This window comes from Schistocerca americana, chromosome 4, assembly GCF_021461395.2.
Source record: "Schistocerca americana isolate TAMUIC-IGC-003095 chromosome 4, iqSchAmer2.1, whole genome shotgun sequence".
NCBI classification, from domain to species: Eukaryota; Metazoa; Arthropoda; class Insecta; order Orthoptera; family Acrididae; genus Schistocerca; species Schistocerca americana.
Window position 1 is genome coordinate 507021966 of NC_060122.1, and position 25964 is coordinate 507047929.

At 40.5% G+C, this 25964-nt stretch overlaps 1 protein-coding gene across 1 annotated transcript in view; it reads left to right on the plus strand.

Annotated features, from left to right (window-relative positions):
• The window catches only part of LOC124613137 (tyrosine-protein phosphatase non-receptor type 23-like), a 162068-nt gene that overhangs the window by 85432 nt on the left and 50672 nt on the right, over nucleotides 1–25964 (plus strand). Inside the window, exon 4 of the mRNA XM_047141754.1 lies at nucleotides 9399–9543. Coding sequence (XP_046997710.1) covers nucleotides 9399–9543 — 145 coding nt within the window. The remainder of the gene's footprint in view (nucleotides 1–9398; nucleotides 9544–25964) is intronic.

Below are 25964 nucleotides of genomic sequence, written 5' to 3' on the forward strand. Positions count from 1 at the left end.
ACTTCCTTCCCCATCCTTCCCTAATCTGATGGGACCAATGACCTTGCTATTAGCCCTCCCCCCCCCCCCCCCCCCCCTGCAAATCAACCAACCAACCAACCCTGGAACTATTTGTAGATTGTTGGCAGACTAATAATTGTCGTTCTTTTCCTTACACAAATGCTTCACTGCATGATAGCACTGTAGTAATAAAGCTTCAAAGAGACTTAGGCTTACCCTAGTAGTTACTGTGCTCAAGGTGGCTTTTAATAAAGAATATTTGATAAAGAAAATGTCTTAGTTTTGTGCCTAAATGTTGGTGGGTACCCGCCATTCAGAATCACCGAGTAGGACCCACTGTCACAGCTCACTCCCAGTTTTATTTCCTCATGCTACTGGTGTACTTCAGTGCCATATTGCGCGGCCAGTCCCGATGCCTGTGCCCTGAATGTGGGAATAGCTTCTTACTCATTGCTAAAGTATGCTACACTGCTGCTTAAGAAAGTAAGTTATCCTTATTAGCTGCAGTGTCCCTGTACAACATTAAAATTAGCAAATAAAATGTTGCCCAAAACAAGAAGAACATCGCATACTATGTGCTGACTACAATGTCTTCAAGGATGAGTGACTTCCCCAGGATGGCTGGTGTTCTCCAGCACTTGGAAATAAACTCTGAGAAAATTCCTGGTGGAAAGCAGTTCATATTTGAGTACCATTAGTGGGAGGGGGAAATGGCCAATGAAAATGCCTCCATTTGTTTCTGAAGCTGATTGACCGAAAGGTCTAATGGTTCAATATTTTCTTGGAATGGTTTTTGATCTCCGTGAAGTGGGAGGTCACTGGCAGAGTATTGACACACACACACACACACACACACACACACACACACACACACACACATGTACGTACGCACGTTCTCTCTCTCTTTCTCTTACTTTTAAACAAAGGAGGAGCTTACAGAATTCAATCTTGTTTATTTCCCTATCAACAACTCAACGCCTCCACTATTTGGTGAGTTCTTAAAATAGACTTTTCATTATGATATTTGTAATGTCATGGGATTAGACATGTTTCACAAAGGGATCTGTATGAATGTAATAAATTTAAAAACATTGCCAGTTACACCCTCACAAGGAGAGTTAAAGTTTGAGGCGTGCCTTAGCATTTCAAATATTTTATTTGTCTCCAATCTGTGTTTCAGAATTGTGAGAAATTAGTAATAAATTGTTTATAATCTCATGAAGAAGGAATTTCTTATGCTCCTCATGGTTTACTAATCTTTACACAAGTGCTGGCATGACTTCTCAACTTAATCATTGTTCTTCTTTCCTTCAGAGCTGACATTTTTTTCATTATATACTCCTTTGAATAGTGGGTCCATTTCTGAGAAACTTTACTAAGTGTTAGTGTGTGAAGAATAATCTGTGCCTATTCTATAAATCCATCTAGAGTATCTGCTGCTGTTAACTATCCACTTACTTCTGATAGATTCAGAAAATCACCTGAAAATGAGGCCTCTTTTGAATTTCTTCATCTGATTCCTTTACATTGCCTTACTTCATCTATACTATGTACTCTCACTTACTTCCTTCCAGACTCATTTCATTTATTTGTGCCTCTTGGGTCTATTTTATACTTTGTAACTTCTGTTGTTGGCTTTCCCCAGTGGTAATTTCTTTTGTATTATTTACTTCTTTTATCATTTCCCGCTAATGCTGTCAACATTTGCCTCATCTATCCTTCTCTAAACTCTGTCTAGTGAATTGTCCTCTCTGCCACAGATAATTTGTCAGGTTTTCACACCTTCTTTGTTACTTTGTTGTAGATTTCTTTGACATCCCTGCCCGTTGGTGTTTCCTTTGATCTGGAGACTGGATGATTTCCATATTTCTTCAATTCTTCCATCAGTTCCTCTCTTTTTCCAAGTGAATGAATCAGAGTTTTGATAGCTAGTGCTCAGGCCAACTTTTGTTCTGTTGCATGTCTGCTAATATCACATGAACAGAAGCTCTTTCCACATTTACTTGATTGTAATACGATCACAAAAAATATTAAATAATGGTTTCTCAACTTTATCATAAATTTTCTTATAAATTAAAAACCTGATTTTCCTAGTTCTATAGCAATGCTTTTGTTGCTATGCATGTGTCTATTGAAACTTCCCAAGGTATCAAAAGCTTCCGGTGGGGTCCAAATATTCACAGAGAGTTCTCTACTATGTCCATGGTAAGGTTATAACTTCTGCGGAGGTTCTGTTAACTGCAGATTCCAAGTGTCAGTCATTCAGTATGTACAAGATGTTTCTGGAGCAAGGTAGCAAAAATATTAAAATTCCTCTGTAACAGCTTGGAATAATAAAAGACTGCAGTGTTTAAGCCAGAAGATAATATAGCTCAATAGACATAAATTAAAGAATCAACACTAAAATATTACTTATAAAAGTATGAGAAAGGGATAATGTCTTCTTCTCAGTGAAATAAAAAAAGGGGTTTTATTGATAATGGAGAATCTTGGATCAAACATAAACATTGTGATGAGGAGAGGTGAAAATCAAATGATCAGTTTAGGAAAATGATTTATATGGGACTCACACCTATATTTTCATTCTATTTTTATGATCGAACTGAGGGCAAGGACACCCTACCCATATTTCTCCAGAACCTCAATAACTTCACTTTACTTCACTTCACCTGGTCCTACTATACCAACAGGCCACCTTCCTCAGTGTCGGCGTCCACCTCACGGATGGCTCTGTCAATGCCACTGCCCTTGTCAGACTTACCAATCACCAACAATATTCTATTTTGACAGCTGCCACCTATTTCACACCAGAAGGTCTGTTCCATACAGTCTAGCCACTCATGGTCATCATGTCTGAAGTGACGAGCAGTACTTCTGCCAAGGGCTTCACTGAGACATTCACAGGTAGAAATTACGCTACCCAACCTTTTCCAGAAACAGAAGTCCCATGCTATGACTCCCCAGTCTGCCATCTCCCACATACTCACTGACGAGCAAAAGGGTGCCCCCTCCATGACTCAGCACCACTCAGAACAGGAGCAACTGAATCAAATTTTCCATCAAGGTTTCAACTGCCTCTCTTTCTATATCTACTTGTACATCTACACTTACATCTGCATCTACATCTACATCTACATGTATATTCCCCTAACCATCAAGCGGTGTGTGGCAGAGGGCACTTTTCGCGCCAAAGACATATTTCCCCCCCACTGTTCCACTCGCGGATCGCGCAAGGTAAAAATGACTGTCTGAACTCCTCAGTATGACCTCTAATTTCCCTTATCTTTGAATGGTGATCATTGTGTGATCTGAAAGTCGGTGGTAATAATATATGCTCTACATCCTCGGTGAAGATCAAATTTTGGAATTTAGTGAGCAGCCCCTTCTGTTTAGCATGTCGTCTATCTGCAAGTGTGTTCCACTTCAAACTTTCTATGAGATTTGCAGTGCTCTCGCGATGGCAAAATGTACCAATCACAAATCTTGCCGCTCTTCTTTGGACCTTCTCAATCTCTTGAAACAGACCCAACTGGTAAGGGTCCCATACAGACGAACATTACTCTGAGACTGGACAAACTAACGTATTGTAAGCAATTTCCTTTGTTGAAGGACTGCATCACTTCTGGATTCTACCAATAAACTGCAATCTAGAGTTCACCTTACCCGTTACTTGTGAAATCTGATCATTCCATTTGAGATCATTTCGAGTAGTCACACCCAGATACTTGATGGATGTTATTGCTTCCAAAGACTGGGCATTTATTTTGTACTCATACATTAATGGGGATTTTCGCTTTGTTATACGCAGTAGGTTACAATTACTAATATTGAGAGATAACTGCCAGTCATTACACCACACATTTATTTTCTGCAAATCCTCATTGATTTGTTCACAACTTTTGTGTGATACTATTTTTCTGTAGACTACAGCATCATCGGCAAACAGTCTAATGCTGCTGTCAATACCATCAACCAGATCATTTATGTAAATCATAAAAAGCAGTGCACATATTATGCTGCCCTGGAGCACACCTGATGTTACGCTTGCTTCTGTTGAAGTCTCCCGATTCAGAATGACATACTGCTTCCTGTCTGTTAGAAAACTTTCTATTGTTGTTGTTGTGGTCTTCAGTCCAGAGACTGGTTTGATGCAGCTCTCCATGCTACTCTATCCTGTGCAACCTTCTTCATCTCCCAGTACCTACTGCAACTTACATCCTTCTGAATCTGCTTAGTGCATTCATCTCTTGGTCTCCCTCCACAATTTTTACCCTCCACGCTGCCCTACAATACTAAATTGGTGACCTCTTGATGCCTCAGAACATGCCCTACCAACCGATCCCTTCTTCTAGTTAAGTTGTGCCACAAATTTCTCTTCTCCCCAATTCTATTCAATACATTCTCATTAGTTATGTGATTTACCCATCTAATCTTCAGCATTCTTCTGTAGCACCACATTTCGAAAGCTCCTATTCTCTTCTTGTCCAAACTATTTATTGTCCATGTTTCACTTCCATACGTGGTTGCACGCTGTACAAATACTTTCAGAAACGACTTCCTGACACTTAAATCTGTACTCAATGTTAACAAATTTCTCTCCTTCAGAAACACTTTCTTTGCCGTTGCCAGTCTACATTTTATATCCTCTCTACTTTGACCATCATCAGTTATTTTGCTCCCCAAATAGCAAAACTCATTTACTACTTTAAGTGTCTCATTTCCTAATCTAATTCCCTCAGCATCACCCGACTTAATTCGACTACATTCCATTATCCTCATTTTGCTTTTGTTGATGTTCATCTTATATCCTCCTTTCAAGACACTGTCCATTCCATTCAACTGCTCTTCCAAGTCCTTTGCTGTCTCTGACAGAATTACAATGTCATCGGGCGAACCTCAAAGTTTTTATTTCTTCTCCATGTGTTTTAATACCTACTCCAAATTTTCCTTTTGTTTCCTTTACTGCTTTCTCAATATACAGACTGAATAACATCGGCAGTAGGCTACAACCCTGTCCCACTCTTTTCCCAGCTACTGCTTCCCTTTCATGCCCCTCGACACTTATAACTGCCATCTGGTTTCTGTACAAATTGTAAATAGCATTTCGCTCCCTGTATTTTACCCCTGCCACCTTCAGAATTTGAAAGAGAGTATTCCAGTCAACATTGTCAAAAGCTTTCTCTAAGTCTACAAATGCTAGAAATGTAGGTTTGCCTTTCCTTGGTCTATTTTCTAATATAAGTTGTAGGGTCAGTATTGCCTCACGTGTTCCAATATTTCTACCGAATCCAAACTGATCTTCCTCAAGGTTGGCTTCTAGCAGTTTTTCCATTTGTCTGTAAAGAATTCGCGTTAGTATTTTGCAGCCGTGGCTTATTAAACTGATAGTTCGGTAATTTTCACATCTGTCAACACCTGCTTTCTTTGGGATTGGAATTATTATATTCTTCTTGAAGTCTGAGGGTATTTCGCCTGTCTCATACATCTTGCTCACTAGATGGTAGAGTTTTGTCAGGGCTGGCTCTCTCAAGGCTGTCATTAGTTTTAATGGAATGTTGTCTATTCTGGGGCCTTGTTTCACCTTAGGTCTTTCAGTGATCTGTCAAACTCTTCACGCAGTATCATATCTCCCATGTCATCTTCATCTACATCCTCTTCCATTTCCATAATATTGTCCTCAAGAACATTGCCCTTGTATAGACCCTCCTCATACTCCTTCCACCTTTCTGCTTTCCTTTCTTTTCTTAGAACTGGGTTTCCATCTGAGCTCTTCATATTCATGCAAGTGGTTCTATTTTCTCCAAAGGTCTCTTCAATTTTCCTGTAGGCAGTATGTATCTTACCCCTAGTGAGATATGCCTCTACTTCCTTACATTTGTCCTCCAGCCATCCCTGCTTAGCCATTTTGCACTTCCTGTCGATCTCATTTTTGAGACGTTTGTATTCCTTTTTGCCTTCTTCATTTACTGCATTTTTATATTTTCTCCTTTCATAAATTAAATTCACTATTTCTTCTGTTACCCAAGGATTTCTACTAGCCCTCGTCATTTTACTTACTTGATCCTCTGCTGCCTTCACTACTTCATCCCTCAGAGCTACCCATTCTTCTTCTACTGTATTTCGTTCCCCCATTCCTGTCAATCATTCCCTTATGCTCTCCCAGAAACTCTCTACAACCTCTGGTTTAGTCAGTTTATCCAGATCCCATCTCCTTAAATTCCCACCTTTTTTCAGTTTCTTCAGTTTTAATCTACAGTTCATAACCAATGGATTGTGATCAGAGTCCACATCTGCCCCTGGAAATGTCTTACAGTTTAAAACCTGGTTCCTAAATCTCTCTCTTACCATTATATAATCTATCTGAAACCTTCCAGTATCTCCAAGCCTCTTCCATGTATACAACCTTCTTTCATGATTCTTGAACCAAGTGTTAGCCATGATTAAGTTATGCTCTGTGCAAAATTCTACCAGGCAGCTTCCTATTTCATTTCTTACCCCCCAGTCCATAGTCACCTACTACATTTCCTTCCCTTCCTTTTCCTACTATCGAATCTTAGTCACCCATACTATTAAATTTTCGTCTTCCTTTACTATCTGAATAATTTCTTTTATCTCATCATACTTTTCATCAATCTCTTTGTCATCTTATAATGAATTCTACTCTGCTTTTGTAAATGATGAAAGTCTATGTGAATGCAGCTTGCTGCTAACTTGGTGTAATGTTTTGTCTGTACAGAAGTGTATCTGTCGCCTTTATCGCTCTTTCCCTCTCACACATAAATCGGTACAATAAAGTCAGGGCTTCGTGTTTTCTAGTTAGGCTGCTCCGTGAAAAGACAGAGAAACAATTATGCTAATGGAGGATTCTCTCTCTCTCTCTCTCTCTCTCTCTCTCTCTCTCTCTCTCTCTCTCTCTCTGTCCTCTATCTGTGTACAGTTTAAATATATTATTTACGTGAAATCAGCCTAGTAGAATCTCTGGTGGAGCCCTTCGTCTTGTTATTCAGCGGCTGGCTTGCTAGAAAAGATCTTTACATTTGTTATTATTATTAAGCGCTGCATTCAGTTGGGAAAATCGATCGTTTGAACAATTCATTCAGTTTACGACAGATCTAAAATTTCAGATGTGGACGAAGCCTTTTTGGACGATTTCAAAAAAACTCAGAGATTGCAGGCTCTCTTCGTCACAGCTGAAACTTCCCAATTAATTACAAGGCCCAGACAATCATCAATGGTTCAGACAGAGAACTCATTCGTCATTCACTCTAGAATAAAATGGTCACAAACCTTATTTCTGAGGAAAATTGTATATTGAATCCATTTCCGTACATGTTCCGTTTTCTGTTGGTTCCAAGTCTCATGTAATTTTCTTTTACAGGTTTTTCTTTCTCTTTATCTATCACGCTAGCGGCACAAACTTTCCTAGCTCGCTTTAGCGCGAAGAAGAGTAAATAAATCTCCTTTAGCAATCCGACAATCTTCCAACCGATACTTCCGAAGCTGTTCCTCTCTCTCTCTATAATAACCATGGAGCATACATTTCTGTACCTCTGTTGTTCCAAAGAATAAACGTACTAGAAAAATACCTTGGCGTCAACGAGCTGTCGGCGCATATATTACTAGAAAATCTGATCAGATACTTTTCAAACGTAAATACATGTGGATGATTTGGTTGACCATTATTAATTATTGCGTGGTAGAGGGTAATTTTCCGTGGGGAGATTACAATCTGCAGAGCTAGTTGGCATATAAACTTGTAATACTGTGGTAGGTGTGGGCTTCGTGTCTATCTTGGCCACAATAATGCATTCACTATACTGTTTGTAGTAGCTAACCCGCACTCCTATTTTTTTATTCATGATTAAACCTACTCCAGCGTTACCCCTATTTGATTTTGTATTTATAACCCTGTATTCACCTGACCAGAAGTCTTGTTCCTCCTGCCACCGAACTTCATAATTCCCACTATATCTAACTTTAACCTATCCATTTCCCTTTTTAAATTTTTAACCCACCTGCCTGATTAAGGGATCTGACATTACACGCTCCGATCCATAGAACACCAGTTTTCTTTCTCCTGATAACAACATCCTCCTGAGTAGTCCCTGCCTGGAGGTTCGAATATTTTATCTCCAGAATATTTTACCTAAGAGGACACCATCATCATTTAACAATACAGTAAAGCTGCATGCACTTGGGAAAAATTATGGCTGTAGTTTCTCCTTGCTTTCAGCCATTCACAGTACCAGCACAGTAAGGCCATTTTCGTTGGTGTTACAAGGCCAGATCAGTCAATCATCCAGACTGTTGCCCCTGCAACTACTGAAAAGGCTGCTGCCCCTCTTCAGGAACCACATGTTTGTCTGGCCTCTCAATAGATACCCCTCCGTTGTGGTGGCATCTATGGTACAGGTATCTGTATCGCTGAGGCATGCAAGCCTCCCCACCAATGGCATGGTCCATGGCTCATGGGGGAGAAAACATTCTATCCAACTGCATATGTCGTCGAATAGACCATAAGCGCACACTTTTTGGAGCAAGCGACAGTGCAGAATTGAGTCGAATGCCTTTTGAAAGTCAAATAATATTGTGTCCGGAAGGGAGAATTGTTCTCTCCAGTTCTGCCACAGTGATGTTTTGTCATCCACCCAACCAAGGCAATATTATTACCCCTCACTAATCCACACTTGATGCCAACTACATGCCGTATGTCTCGTATACCCGTAATACGTCTAGCTGAAAGACCTGTCCCATGCATCCTACTACTTCCATGTACTCCAGTCATGTCACAGACATCTCATACCCTATCAAAGACAGTCACCTGATCTGCCAACTTGGTATAAAAAACTGTGTGGTATCCTATGTGAACATGACCACTAACAAGCTGTCTGACAGCAATGATGACCATTGCCAAACTGTGGCCGAGGCCACCACCCTGTAGCCAAGCTTGCCACATGACATGTGTGTCTGGTGTCAATGACTACTTCATATCCTGTGCCACCAACACCAGCTTTTCTGAAATACATGTTCCCTATAACACGTCTGTCGTACCTATAACCCCGTGGCCTTGACCTTCGCCAGTTGCAGTCCCCACCTCCATTTGTCCCCTTCCCTGCTCTCACTCCAGCCTTACACAAACTTGCTGTCCTCCCTGCACACCTGCACACTCCTTTCTCCTTCTCTGTTCTCCCCCTTTCCACCAAGAACTGCATACAAATGCTGCACTGAACAGCCAACCATCCTGTCCGCACCACGTACCTGCACATCCCCACAAGCAACAGTAAAGCATCTTCCCCCTTCCCTATCCACTCTCCCTGCCCCTTCCTATCCCACACCTCTTCTGTAATTAATGCATTACAATATTATGTAATTAATTATATTGTCCCTCCTTTTTTTAGCATTTAAAAGACAGCTTCCCACAGCCAGCAGGAGTGGATCTGGCTGCAGATATTATACAGTTTATGTATTATCTTTCACTGGCTCAGGCTCAAGAATGTGTATTGGAGAAGAGCATGATGGATAATAGGAGACCTATAGTAACAGGTAAGCAGTATATTACAGTGAAATGTTTCTACCAATTTTTAAATTTTTTTTTAGAATTTAGTGACTTTCAATGTTAGAGTCTGAAATGAAAATATGAGAACAGACTTTTAAGTTTGTGCACACAATATTAATATTTCTCAAAACATACACCTTTAAACAGGTTACAGGGTACCCTCTGCCACACATCATACGGTGGCGTATGGAGTATCGATGTAGATGTGGAATTTCTACACTTTGCATGTGTTGTAATCAATTTTGGAAACATTTTTCCCACTTTGTTGTTGAGACCTCAAAACATGGTTTTGGAAGGATTGAAAGCTTCTTGCAATGATGATAATTGCTGTCCACACATTTTTGCTTCATAGAAAGAACAAAAAGAAGTCTATAACCAATAAATCAAGTTAATACAGACAATGACACAATAATTTTAATGTGTTTGTCAGCCAAGTAATAAATTGTTTGGAACATTGTGTATCAGTTGGCATTGTCAAGATGAAGAATGATGCATCATTTTCATTTGCTTTTCCTGTTTTGATTGATGACTTGTGGGTAACAAATAATTGTAAACCTTCTGGTAAAACTGTTTATCAATGCTATATAGTAATGGCCACGACATGTAATTTTAATTAAAGAAACTGGTGATCATATATTTGGAATTTCTTGGTGAAGAGACTGCTTTTGTTGGATTTGGTTGATCTTGGAACATTAAAACAGGTTATTGCTGCTTAGTTTCCAGGTTATACATATTTTGCGTTTCTTCAGTTGAATTTTTGGACCATATCCTAATGCCAGTTGTCACAAGCCTGTTTTGAGTATTGATCCATTTGTGCAGAATCCACTAGGAACATTTCTTTTTCACAATTAACTGTTTGTGAAAAGTCAAATGTACTGCAGTTTTCCATAATTTAAGGATGCCTCTATCTCACAGTAAGTCAGATACCACCCTCTTCAATCATGTGTACCACAGCATCATTATGGTTTTGGAACAACAGATTTTGATCAACCTTCACAAAATTCCTCAGTGACACAACCATGGCCGAGACAAAATCGTGCAAACCAAATGTCAACAGACTATTTTGAATTTTATTGATTACTGGAAGGTGAACAGAGAGATATTCGAGACATTTTCACTGAATTAGTTCTTATGAAAATAGTAAACCAATGGTACTTCTGTAAACAAACTACTCAGTGCCTTTGTTTAAAAATAAGAAATGACAGATTTTAAAATAGTACTAAAGCCACATCAAATAGTGCCATCGAGTGGTCATTTGAAAAACTTTAAAAGGAGAACACATAATAGAAATACCGAAAGAAAGACAGTAATGGAAAAATATTTCGTAAGATTTTTTTAGTGAAATTTATTATTATGAAACCTTCTTCCTTCAAACTTCTGTATTTATCTTTAGATAATTGTTTACTGAGTACCTGAAATGAAATAGCAACTTTCAAGAGATGATCTTGTTTGTAAAATATTTGTATCTGCAGGTTAAAAGTGAAAATGTATAAATCAATCACAGATTCCTGGTGGAATTGAGTGATAAATAAAATGAGGATGAGTGAGAAAGAAGTTTATGGAGAAACTGGGAGAAGGGTGATTGAGAGGCACAAGAAGACACCTGGAGGAGATAGAATAAAATGGTGATTGTGGCGTGAGGGGGAGGGGGGGGGGAGGCAGTCCATAAGAAATTGTTAAAAGAGGAATAGGAGTTGATTCAAAGAAAATGGCAGGTGAAAAGATGTAATCAGGTAGGGAGACCAAATATATCAAGGGCAAATGTATGTATATATATTGCAAGAACCAAGTACATGTTGGAGAGCTAATTGTGATTTCATTGTTTGTATAAGATTTGCTGTAGAGATAGGAACATGGTGGCACAGGAGGAGAAGATTGCCGCCATTCATGTGGAACTAGATAAGGCAGAACAAGATCTGGAAAGGTTAAGGGGGAGAAGGGGAAAGAAAGACAACAGGCTGTGGAAGAAATAGGAGTAGAACTTTCCGAGACAGTTTTGTTGTCAACTTGGGAAACAGGTATGATCTGTTGTCACAGTTGAGCCACAAGTAGTTTTAGAAGTAGACAGGACACAGTAAACTACCAAAAAGTGTTTTAGAATTAAGGAGTCAGAAAAACTTGTGAAGAAGGAGAAAGTTTTGTTGTTAAGTAGTTCACGTGGTAGAGGTGTTGGCCAACTGTTGCAGGATGAACTAGGGTGAGGTTACCAGGTCACAAGATTTTTAAACCTAGTGCAAGGCTGGGTCTGGCGATTGAGGAGGTAGGTTCACTTTGCAAAGACTTCACAAAGGCAGACACCATGGTGATAGGGGGTAGAGTGGGAATCAGCATAGATGGGGACCTAACTATTCAACTGAGGGTGACCTGGTAAAGGCAGCTTCAGCAACGAGACATACTGGTGTTGGGCTTGTATCTGTTCTGCGACACCATGACTGGTCTCATTTAAACTCTTCTGTCACGAGAGTTAATTTAGAGGTGAAATTGCTGCATGGATTAGGTGTGGGGTGGCATATTGGTGTGCTTTTTGTTCATTCTATCAGTAGGTGGGACTATACCAGGCATGGTCTTCACCTTAGCAGGAAAGGGAAGGGAAAAGGGAAAACTGTCTGGGCTAATAGCAAATGGGGGGGGGGGGGGGGGGGGTGGCATCACCACAAGTGGTAAAATACCAGTGGTTACAAGTGACAGAGCAGCTGTTCTTTCCTGGGTAGGAAGTGCAGAAATAAAAGCTGTTGAGAGGCGTGCTTAAAATGACATTCACATTAATAAAACAGGTAGCCAGAAAGCAAATTATAATGAACACAATTCATGCAAACAACTCTTAATTGAAACTGGAGTTATTCAAAAATTGGCAGAAAAACTAGGCTTATCCAGATGTAATTCAGCCAGTGCACAAAATCAGTTATCCTTATTGCATCAGAATATCCAAAGACTAAGGGGTAAACTTAATGAGTTGCTTATTTGTGTTGAAGAATTAGAGTTGGGCAAACCAGTTGATATAATCTGCCTCTCTGAACATCATGTGACCATTGGTATAGTTACGTTAAATGTTACAGGATTCAAGTTAGCTTCTTACTTCTGAACAGAAAATATGGAGAAAGAAGTTGTTTCCACTGGTTTAATTTCAAGAATATTGATATTAATTATTTTTGCTCAGACCAGTGCTCAGAAGAGTGTGCAACAGAAGTTGTATTTCATAGCATGTCCTTTGTAATAGTAAGTATATACAGAGCACCTTCAGGAAACTTTAACCTCTTCATAAAAAATAAAATAAAATAATAAACAGAAGCTTTGCTGTCCCATTTGACAGAAAAAAAAGAGGAAATGGTGCTTGCTAGTGGTTTTAATGTGGATTTATTGAAAAGCTCTGTCAGTGAACAATAATTGCTGTCAGTAACACTGTCATTCAATTTAATTCCTACTGTTTTTCCAACAAGGGTATGTGAATGTTCTGATACTGCTATTGATAGTGTCTTTGTAGACAAATCTAGGGAAGAAAGACATGTCACAAAACCAATGGTAAATGGGCTACCTGATCATGATATGCAGCACTTTGTGTTAAATGTTGAACTTGTCAGGATGAAAAATCTATTGAATCTGAGTACATTAGGGTAATAAAGCATTCAAAAAGTGAGAATATTAGGAGATTGCTCAAAGACATGGAATGGATTGATGCTTACAGTACTTCTGACTCAAAAGGAAAATACACAGCATTCATTAATAAAGTTACATACTCTTTCGAATCAAACAGAAGTCTAAAAATAAAACATGGATTACACAAGGAATGAAGATGTCATGTGGGGCAAAAAGGACACTGTGCTCACTACCTAGAAACAGCTCTGATGTTGGCATTGTAATGCATTACAAAAAATACTGCAAAATATTGAAGTAAGTAATCCAGAAATCTAAGCAGCTTTATTATTAGAAAAAGACAATTACATCAGGCAATAAAAAATATACAGGGTATAGTGAAGACAGAGACAGATGGGGCCAAAAAGGAAAAGGAACAAATAGCTCTGAAAATAAATGAGACATTGGTAACAAGTGCGTATAATGTTGCAAACCTCTTAAACAAGTTCATTGTTTCTCTTACTGACAGCTTGTGGTTATCAGGTTCAGTGAATAGTGCAATGGAGTATCTAAGACCAGTCTTTACAAATAACTTCAGTATAATAGAAATTACACTCACAGAAGTAGTATCCATCGGAAAATCATTAAGATCAAAGTTTTGTAGCGGTTATGATAACATGTCAGTGAAGTTAATCAAAGAATGCTCATGCGAGTTGAGTTCTGTCTTAAGTTACTTGTGTAATCAATCTCGTATCAGTGGAACATTTCCAGACTGGCTAAAATATCCTGAAGTTAAGCCTCTTGTCAAGAGGGGGATATGTAGACACCATAAAACTATCAATCAAGTTCACTTTTGCTGGGATTTTCCAAAATATTTGAAAAGATTATGCCCAAGCATCTCCTTAAGCTCTGACTGCAAATAACATATTGTCCAAGTCATGGTTTGGGTTCCTTGAGGGTTCCAATATAGAGGAGACTATTTGCACGTTACAGTGAGAATGTACTTAATTCATTAGATAACAAATTAGAGGCTAGTGGCATTTTCTGTGACCTTTCAAAAGCCTTCGGCTCAGCGAATCACAGCATTCTCTTAAGTAAATTAGAATATTATGGTGTCACCAAAAGTGCTGTGAAATGGTTCGAGTCTTACTAACTAACAGGAAATAAAGGGTGTCATTGTAAAAGACCTGTGGAGTAAGCAATCATTCTGCATCTCATTGGAAATTAATTTCATGTAGTGTTCCTCAAGGTTGCATCTTGGATCCATTGCTTTTTCTTGTGTACATTTATGATGCTAAGTTTGTTTTGTTTGCAGATGATACAAACACTGCAATAAGCAGCAAGTCAAGTACAAATTAGACATTGCTGCTAATTCAATTTTCACTTATTTTAATAAATAGTTTAAAGCTAATTCACCATCATTAAACTTTGAAAAGACTCATTAGAGATTTCCTTTCAGCATATGTGTAACATGTGAAGACAAGCAGATGGAAGAGGTTGACAGTGTTAAATTTGTGGGATTAAAACTGAATAATAGGTTCAGTTGGGAAGGGCATACCACAGAATTGCTAAAGCGCCTAAGCGAGTATGTATTTGCAGTGAGAATGATGTCAGATGTAGGAGATATAAATATAAAAAAACTTGCATACTTTGCTTACATTCATTCTATTATTTCATATGGCCTAATATTCTAGGGTAGTTAGTCAAACCAAGCAAAGGGCAAAGGTTTTCAGTGTGAAAAGCATATAATAAGACTCATTTTTGGTGTAAATTCTAGAACATCATGTAGAAACATGGTCAAGGAACTTTGTATTTTAATCACAGCTTCCCAGTATATTCATTCCTTAATGAAATTTGTTGCATGTAATGTGCCTCTTTTTCCAACCAATAGCTCAATACATAGTATAAATACTAGGAATAAGAACAGTCTACATAAAGACCTAAAATCACTTACCTTCATCCAAAAAGGGGTCCAGTATTCAGGAACACAAATTTTCAATAAATTGCCAGCAGCCATTAAAAACTTGGTTTCAGATAAAACACAGTTTAAACAGCGTTTGAAAGACTTTTTGATAGGTAACTCCTTCTGCTCTTTAGATGAATATCTTAACAGGGACTGTTAGACCAGCTTAAGCAAAAATGCCTTTTAGATTTCAGTTTTGACAGCACTTGATTGCTATAATTGAGATTAGGTATTTTGTGGTGACAAATTTATTAAAAGTGTGTAACTATGTTTCATTCTGACAGTGTATTAATTCTGTAAATACTAGCAGTTCCAGGTTACCTTAATGTATTCACATATTTTGACAATCTCCTGACAATTGATCAGGTTAGTGAGTATTATATTTGTGGCATAGAGCGCCATAAATATCGATATTTGTTCTGTGCGTAAGTGTGCTATCTTTGAGGAGAGGGCTTTGGGCAGGATGTTGGACACTAATGGTAGTTAGCCTCCGGACTTGTATCTGTGTAGAAGCTAAGTGTGAATAAATCTGTATCTGAGAGATTTCTAGTTGTTTATCTACAACTATTCCATATTCCCTCACTGGTGACCCCATTTTTTGTGTAATATGCGTCCGAGTTACCGCCCGAAGGTTATTTACACGCCTACAGCGTCGGGTTTCTCCGCGATCGCGAGGGCCTTTGTTCAGCTCCAGACAATGGCCTTTCAGCATTCACCGCCTCCCGGATTCCAGCAACATCTCTCCAGCACTCCTGCCGTCGTAGTGGACATGCCGCAAGAATCTTCGGAATCCTTCAGCCGGAACATGCAGAGGAATTCATCGAGTGCCGCCAGTTTCTTCCAACCTCCAACGGTCGTGGACTCTGGCTTTGTTAGCCTAGACCTTCCCACGTGTTCTCCACAGAGTGTTGGTCGGAACATTCCTACTCCTGTGTCGAACGCACAATTCAATACAGTTCATGGCGTCGAGCAAGGTTTTGTTACTTTGAAAAATCCAGTAGTAAATTCAAACTCAAATCAGTTCCCGCCACATGTGTATCCTTCCGCGCCGGCTAGTCAACAGGTGTTCAATGCTCGCCAAACAGCAAATATCACACCTAGTGTGCATCCTAGTGGACGTGTGTGGGATCCTTGCGTTGCTTCTAATCAAGTCAACAATTCTGTGCTGGACAGTAATTACTCCGACATCTTCAACCAGCCCCACCACTCACGGTCGACTGAATACTGTGTTCATAAAGGACATTCACCGGCGTACTTAAGCACTTGTGGCTTCTCTCCAAGCTACCACATCAATGAGAATGCACATTTTGATTACGATCCTCACACCGTTCGAGCGTCCGTTGCTTCTCAGCCGCTCCCCGGCGTCAAGTGAATTTCGCAATTCCCGCATTACGGGACGCCAATAATTCGGACTTGCTATCTTCTGCATGCTCTACTTCCATCCGAAGTAATAGGCGCACCTCCGCAGTGACTGCAGTGCCAAATCTGCCGAAATTACCAGACTTCAAACCCGCTCACCCGAAGTTCTGGTTTAACCTGGTTGAGCAAACATTCAATGTCTGTGCTTTGGACGACGACGCACACTTCGCCTACCTCATGAACCATCTTCATGACCGCGTCGATTTAATTTACGATCTGGTCAAAGCACCCCCCCTAGCAGGGAAGTATGCTGTGGTGAAACAGACGATACTGGAGCGCGTCTCTAAAACCAGGAGAGAAAATGTGCGACAGCTCATCTATGAAGAGCGTCTGGGCGACAGGTCTCCGTCCCAGCTGTGGCGGTGCATCCGTCTTCTCGTCGATGAGCAAATTATGCCTGATGACACGCTCGCAGAAATCTGGACTGAAAAGCTGCCTTTGCCTGTCCAGACTGCAATCTCTGCGTATGAAGATAGGCCAGTAAATGAACATTTACGCGCCGCCGACAGAGCATACTCCGCCAGGCAACGTGAGCTCCGTGCACTGCATTCTCGACGTGACCGCACTAAGACGCTTTCTGACGCCACGCCCTTGTCTGGTGCTGCTAATAACAAGTTTGTTTAACTAGCCGCCCTGCCTGCACCTTCAACTCCCCGCAACGACAGTGCATCGGCCTCTGTGGAACACTCTGGGGCACATACTCCGTCACCTAGCAACTACCCACAGGAGCACAGGCCCGCACAACCTTACTGTTTCTTCCACGCGAGATTCGGGGAGCAAGCTTGCAAATGCCAGTCACCGTGTTCTTACCCAAACTCCAACCGCAGGTAGGCTACGGTGCCACCTCCTGCGATGTAAACAACGGGCACCATCCCACGTTGCACTCCGCTTCGGACAATAACAGTAAGTGTGGTCGAGTCTGTGTTCGCGATTTACGATCAGGTGTATGTTTTCTGGTAGACACTGGCGCAGACGTCTCTTTGCTGCCGGTTCACCTAGCAACCAATAAAGTGCAACCACACAAAACAGTACTTTGTGCAGTGAACATGTCTACCCTACAGTGTTCGAGCTCCACTTTGTATACAGTGAAACTTTCGCCCGAGTGCAAGCTGGAGTGGACGTTTCTGGTGTCAACAATTGAAGAACCCATTCTTGGAATTGATTTCCTCAAGCACTATCAGTTGTCACTAGATTGTGGCGATACAAGTGAGACTCTTTAGATACATGCAATGTTACTAATGGCGCCTTGCTAGGTCGTAGCCATTGGCTTAGCTGAAGGCTATTCTAACTATCTGCTCTGCAAATGAGCGAGGCTTTGTCAGTGTGCATCGCTAGCTACGTCGTCCGTACAACTGGGGCGAGTGGTAGTCAGTCTCTCAAGACCTGCCTTGTGGTGGCGCTTGGTCTGCGATCCCTGACAGTGGCGACACGCGGGTCCGACATGTACTAATGGACCGCGGCCGATTTAAAACCACCACCTAGCAAGTGTGGTGTCTGGCGGTGACACCACACAAATGACATTCGCTACATCCAAGGAGCGGACAATGTGGTCGCTGATTTTCTCTCGCATGTTGGTGCTGTCACAACCTTAATTGACTTAACGGACCTACCTCAGTTGCAATCAGCAGACCTCGATACCATGCAGTTAATTTCAGACCACAGCTCCTCTCTCCAACCGGTACGCTCTACTTTCCCTGGCATATCTGACTTAGTGTGGCGTGATGAATCAACTGGTATGTTGCAGCCATTCATTCCTAAGCCCCCTCAACGCCAGGTCTTTGACAAACTACACACATTAGCACACCCCGGTGTCAAAGCTTCCACCCGTCTGGTAGCTGAACGGTTTGTCTGGAGAGACATGCGCCGTGACTGTCAGTCTTGGGCAAGGGCATGCATGGTGTTTCAACAGAACGAAGTTTCCAGGCACACTTCTCCACCCCTTGGCTGTTTTGCCCAACCGCCAGCCCAGTTTCATCATGTTCATGTCGACCTCGTAGGCCCTTTGCCCCCCTCCGAGGGTTTCCTTTACTTGTTTACAGCTATTGACAGGATGACTCGGTGGGCTGAGGCTGTGCCAATTCCGAACATTACCTCTGAGACAGTAAGTCGAGCATTCTTAGATTCGTGGATCTCTAGATTTGGCTCACCTGTTTACCTCACCACTGACCAGGGGCGACAATTCGAGTCTTCAGTTTTCTCTGACTTATGTAAAATGTGTGGTATTGTCAAAATTCATACTTCTGCATACCACCCCCAAAGCAATGGGCTTGTCAAGCGATGGCATCGCACCTTAAAGTCTGCCCTGCGTTGCCATGACTCACTATGGTCAGAGGCACTGCCGTTCGTGCTTCTTGGCCTTCGTGGAATTCAAGGAAGACCTCAAGGGTTCCGTAGCCGAGTTTGTGTATGGCCAACCTCTGGTTTTGCCTGGAGAATTAGTCACTCCCACCCCACTTCCACGGCCCTCTGAACTCCCTTCACTTCTCGAGCGGGTGCGCTTGCACTGCAGCAAAATTCAGCCGCCATACACCTCCGTGCGTGTACGTACCGCGCACGCTAGACTCTTGTGAGTACGTGTTTCTCAGAGACGACTCAGTCAAAGCCCCGCTTCAGTCGCCCTACACAGGTCCTTACAATGTCGTCAAACGCTCTGAGAATAACATGGATCTCCACATAAAAGACTCTGTAACCACGGTCTCACTCAACCGAGTGAAACCAGCTTTCATTGAGCCTCAGGTGAACCTCCCTGACTCTGCCCCTATTTCTCCCACTCCTGCTTCGAGTGGCCATCCACCTTCCCATACAATGCATTCGGGTATTGATTCTCCACAGCGTGCTTCTCTGCCCAGCACTGCTCCTTCTCCGTGTTCTTCTAATTCGAGTGGCCAATCTTTTCAGGGCTTCACTCCTCACAGCCCTCGCAGTCGAACTGCCAACCACTCGGATTCTACCATTGTGTTACCATCTTCGTGTGACAGCTCTTTGTCACGCCGTTCAATCCACGCTGGCTCCTCGTTGCCTTTGGTCACTCTCCCTCGTCTGTCAGCTGATCACTGAGGCTGTCTCCTGCACAGTCCAGTGCACCTGCCACCCCCCTCTTAGCAGGTGCTTCCCCCTGCCATGGCTTTCCCACACCTCCCTGCCTCCCTACCATTGCTCGTACAGTGCCATCCAAGAATTCACAACACATGTGCACCCTGATGACATACATAAATTATCTGTTGTCGTAGATGGCGATATGGTGTGTGTGGTGCTCGCGTGTGACAATATTGAGGGAGGAAGTGCAGAATCTCGTGTGGTGCGCCGCTTTAAATTGAGCGGAAGTGCTGCACGTGGCAATTTACGTGCCTTTGTTAGGCCTTCTGGCAAGGTGATTCTCCGCCTGCCGGCTGACGAAATGCTACACCTCCACTCCAGGACGGGACGTCGTCTTAAGCCGCCGGCGTCGCTTGCTGACTTCACCGTCGACGTACCGGGTTTCACCCCCCGGTATCCTACCAGTCGACCGCTTCCGCCTGACGCAGAAGAACTGTACGTTACCTTCCTAACTTCTCACACCCCCCCCCCCCCCCCCATTCACAGGGACGTACTCCATACTGTGCGGGAGGGGGGGGGGAGGGGGGCTATGTGGCGTAGAGTGCCATAAATATCAATATTTGCTCTGTGCGTAAGTGTGCTATCTTTGAGGAGAGGGCTTTGGGCAGGATGTTGGATGCTAACGGTAGTTAGCCTCCGGACTTGTATCTGTGTAGAAGCTAAGTGTGAATAAATCTGTATCTGAGAGATTTCTAGTTGTTTACCTACAACTATTCCATATTCCCTCATATTCAAATTTTTTTTTTTTATGTTATACTTTCTGACTTGTTCCACACCCATGAGAACCATCTCATTTTTGGGTCTGTGGAACGAAAACTGAATCTAATCTAATCTAATTTGTGTGTGGTGGTGGCAGTCATAGGGGCAAAGGGGGGGGGGGGGGGAGGGAGATAATATAAAGCAAATAATGAAACACAAAATATCCAAGCCCATAGTATTACATTTCAGCTTGTATTCAGAAATTTGTTGAGACTGAATATAAAATTAGCATCAGTAAGTCTTTGCTGAAAGTATTTGTCTGGAATGTCACTTTAGATGAGACTGAAATGTGTACAATAAACAGTACAGGCAGGAAGAGCATATTACATGTGAATGTAGGCTTTCCTGGTGTACACTGCTGATGAAATCTTCTCGCGCTTCCATCTGTGGAGCTCTGTTGAAAATCCATGACGTTTCGATGAGTGTCATTCTCATCATCTTCTGGCGAAGATGAGAATGACACTCATCAAAACGTCGTGGATTTTTGACGCAGCTAACTGGATGGAAGCCCGAGAGGATTTCATCAGGAAGAGCATATTAGTTTCTGAATTTTGGTGAAAAAGAAGAATGCTTAAGCTTAGGTGGATAGACTGAGTAACTAATGAAGAGATGCTGCATTAAATTTGGAAGCAAAAAATGTTATTGCACAACTTGACTAAAATAAGGAATAGGTTGATGGCACAGGCATTCTATTCAATAAGATTGTGGGTCAGATCAGTAGAAAAATGTATGTGACAACAAACTAAAACTTATAATAATATCATATATGTACAAAATAAAAATGAGTTTACAATTAATTATACATCCAGTCACTTGCAGCATCGATAATTGCTTGGCTTCTCTGAGGCATGCTTTAAACCAAGTTTTCCATGTATTCATGTTGAAGAGATCACCAAACACATGAAATTTGTGTTGGCAGCTGTTTCAAGTTGAAAATCCTTTTTCCTTGCAACTTGTTATTGATGTAAGACCATACATTTTCAATAGGATAAGCGTCAACCAATGTGAGTGCCAATCCAGTAGTTGCACACCTTTCTCCTTTTCTGCAAAGCATGCTGTGTTGGTTTGGATCGTTGTCCTTCTGTAATATCCAGTCTTCATTTATGTTGATGAACCAACATTTGGCAGTCAATGTCAAACATCTTTGATAAACATGACACATATGTAGAATTAATGTAGAATGTAGTTTATTCATCTCATAGTGTACAGTTACAAATCAAAGAGTTTTGTACTGGAGAGACATCAAATTACTTTAAAAAAATAAGGTTATAAGAATTAACATATTTCAGCAGCATTTCTGCATTTTACACATGAACAGTTTAACAGGAACATATATTTGTATTTGTATTTGTATATATAACATTTTACAGCTTGCAATACAATTTATACAATATATTAACAATTTATTACACAATACATAATCTTTATTGTTTCTTTTCTTTTCAAGTTGCCAAACTGACCTGTATGAATTCTTCAATTGAAGAATAACATTTTTCCACTAGTTTATTAAATAACACTCTTTTTAGTGGATCATACTTGATAAATAACAGATTTGTGTTATTTACTTTATCATAAATTTTTAATCCCATGTACAATGCTGTTTGAGCATAAAGTTTTAAATTATGAGAGGGAAGTTTGAAACAGTGTGACAAGTACTGTAATTATGGTTGAAATGCAAATTGTCAAGTGAGTTTTGATTTTTATATATGAAAATAAAAAATTCATAGAGGTACAGAGAAGGAATGGTCAGTATTTTTAAGTTTTTGAATAATGGGTGACCTGATGTCTTTGTCTGGACTAAACACATGTTCATTATGAATCTCTTTTGAAGTGTCAGTAATCTCGGGTTGTTCATAGAGTTTCCCCAGAAAATTATTCCATATCGAATTATAGTCTCAAAGTAGCTGTGGTAGATTATCTTCCTGGTGTCCATAAGGATGGAACCAGATAAGACATTCATCACATAAACTAGGCTGTTTAGTTTGTTTGCTAAGAAGTATACATGTGCCTTCCAGTTTAAGTATTTATCAAGATTTAGACCTAGAATTTTTAAATAACTTGCTGCAGTCATTTCCTGATCGCCATGCGCTCTTTTTATGGGAGATGCTGATGATGTTACAGCACTGAACTGCACTAACTGTGTTTTTGTGACATTGAGTTTTAATCCATTTTGCCGAAACCGTAATTCTAGATTTCCCATTATATTTTCCACAGTATCATGAATTTTTTTATAAATTGTCATTTTCAATTAAAACTGAGGTGTCATATACGAATAAAATGGCGTGAACATCATTGTTTAAAGGTAAATCATTTTTGTACAGCAGAAAAAGATAAGGCTCTAAAATTGAGCCCTATGGGACCCCTGTACAAATATTTTTCCAGTCCGAGAATGATGTTTTTCTATTTGTATTTAGACTAACTCTGTTTTATTCTGACAAACAAGATTTGAACCACTACAATACCCTGTCCACAATCCCATACCTCTCTAGTTTGTGGAGAAGTAGTAACTGATTGACTGAGTCAAAAGCTTCAGTCAAATGACAAAAAATATCTGTACCTTTTTACCCTTATCTAAAGTAGAGCTTATCTTTTCAGTGAATTCCCTGATAGCATTTATTGTATTTTTTCCCTTTTGAAATCCAAATTGATTTTTAACTATAACATTGTTTCCTATAAGAAAGTTTTCCAGATGTTTGGCAACAATCCTTTCTATCACCTTAGCAAAAACAGGCAGCAAGGAAATAGGGCAGTAATTTCCCATGTCATCTGGTGAGCCTTTCTTGAACAGCGGTCTTATTTCAGCATATTCTAACATATCTGGGAAATATCTTTCCTCCAATGACTGATTAATAATTTTAGACAATGGATAAGAAATGATGTTATAAACAGCCTTGACTGCAGTGGTTGGAATGTCATCCCACACAGCTGATTTCTTGGTTTTTAAAGACGCTATAGCATCTTCTATATCTTTTGGGAAAATTCTTTTCAATGTTTAAAGGCTTGCATTTTGTTTCATGTTCACAAAGTTGTCATCTACCTTGTCCTGATGGGCTGCGATATCTACTTCTGATTTTGCCACATTTATGAAGAAATCATTGAAACAGTTTGACACTCGAAAAGGATCTAGAATTATATCATGTTTAATTTTTATTTGGACAATTTCTTGGCACTTGTTCTTTACTCCCAACTCACATTTGATGACACCCCAAATTGCCTTTGATTTATTTTCATGTTTACTAATTTACAGGTTGTTAGCCAAATTTTTTGCTGCCTGTACAACTTCTTTGAATTTATTCTTATATCTCTTTACATATCCCACAAAGTCAGATTTTTTGTTATGTTTTAACTCTAACTCATTGTGAAGCTGTCTTTTCCTGGCACTAGAAACTTTTACTCTTGGTGTAATCCAGTTTATTTTATTGGCCACTCTCTGTCGCCAGGCATGGGGGGAGGGGGGGGGGGGGGAAGTTTTGTTGAAAACATCTAGGAAACAGCTTACGAATGTTTCGAATTTTTTTTCAAATGGTTAAAATGGCTCTGAGCACTATGGGACTTAACTTCTGAGGTCATCAGTCCCCTAGAACTTAGAACTACGTAAACCTAACTAACCTAAGGACGCCACACACATCCATGCCCGAGGCAGGATTCGAACCTGCGACCACAACGGTCGTGCGGTTACAGACTGTAGCGTAGCACCTAGAACCACTCAGCTACTCTGGCCGGCGAAATTTGTTTCACTTGACACACTATTATCAAGAGGCCAGTTTATAGTTCTCAGCTTGTTAGAAAATACAGGAAGTACATAAAATCCAGAAACACTTTCAATTATATATTGTACAAGAACCAAACATTGTACAGATATCATACATATATCATTTTGAAGAGAAACCCTGAAAGTTTTTTTTAATATATTTTCATGTCTACTGCCACAGCATATTTTGGTAATTTGCTGATAGTCAGCACTTGTCAGAAACATGGTGAGTTTCAGGTGCTGAGTGAGCTTTCTGTGTATAGGATTTCGACAAAAACAAGTGTGCAAGTTTGCTGCAGCTGTTCAGCAGATGTCTAGAACCAAGTATGGTAAGAAGACACCAACAAGGAAGGCCATTTACCACTGGCACAACAAATTCGTTATGACGGGTTGCTTGTGTCCGGCAAAGAGAAGCAGACGTCCCAGTGTGAGTGAAGTGAATGTGGAGTGCGTACGAGAGACATTCATAAGGAGAAATCGGTGCATCGTGCATCCTGTGAACTCAAAATGGCTCCAGTGACAGCGTGGAAAGTCCTGAGACAGTTGTCTGTGAAACGATTCAATTTGGAGATAGTGCAGAAGCTCAATGACGATGACAAATACAATCGTTTTGAGTTTTATTTGCAGTTACAACAACTGAATTGTTAAGCACTTAATTTTTAGCGGCGAAGCCAATTTTCAAACAAATGGGAAAGTGAACAGGCATAATTGTCGAGACTGGGGTACAAAGCATCCACACAAATCCATTGAATTTGAGTGGGATTCCCCAAAGGTAAATGTTTTTTGTGCCTTGTCATGTCAAAAACTGTATGGGCAATTCTTCTTTGCCAAGAACACTGTCCTACTCGGACATGTTACAGCATGCCTGAAATGAAAGCGGACTTTCCGTTCATCTTTCAGCAGGATGGGGCTCCACCCTATTTTCATCGTGAAGTTCATGGGTACCTGAAGACTGAGCTGCTGCATCAGTGGATTGGCTGTGCTACAGAAGGGGACAGCTGTTTCATGAAATGGCCTCCCTGATCACCAATCTCACTCCATGTGGCTTTTTTCTGTGGAGACACATTAAAGACCTGATGTACGTACTGCCTCTACCACATGATGCAGCAGAGCTCTAGGAGAGAATATAGGAAGTGACTGCCACAGTCAACAATACCATGCTGGGACAGGTATGGCAAGAATTGGATTACCATATTGACATCTACCGAGTCAGTCATGGTTCGCATATTGAATGTTTGTAAATAAAACTTTCAGAGTTTCTCTTTAAAATGCAATGTGTATGACATCTGTACAATGTTTAGTTCTTGTGCAATAAATAACTGAAAGTGTTCTTGGACTTTATGTACACCCTGTATATTTACATTCTCTTTGCTAAAGTTCCTTTTAAAACGTGTTTTCACATGTTCTGGTTTCTCTACTTTTGGAAGCTCTATGAGCAGTGCTTTATCATCTGATATGCCTAAATCTAAACAGAATTTGCTTCCATCCTCAAACTGATAATTTGCCTGAATATTGTCAATACATGTTTCAGAGCGGCTATTTCTTCTAGTACATTCAGTGAAATTTAAATTAAAAGCATATTTCTGAATTAAATCACAAAAATTTACAGTGTCATTATTATTATTTAATACGTTTATATTAAAGTCTGCTGCACTTATGTCTCATCTTGCTTATCTCGGTCAAGAACTCAAAGTAAACTAATGCTTTGTGGACATTACATGAAGGGCAAAGGTTTCCTTTGTTGGGATGTGATATTTTGTACCATCTGTGTGTAATGACGTCCATGCTCTTACTTAACAAACTGTATCCTGAGGCATCAAGGAGTGGTTAAAATTGCTAACCTAGGAAAA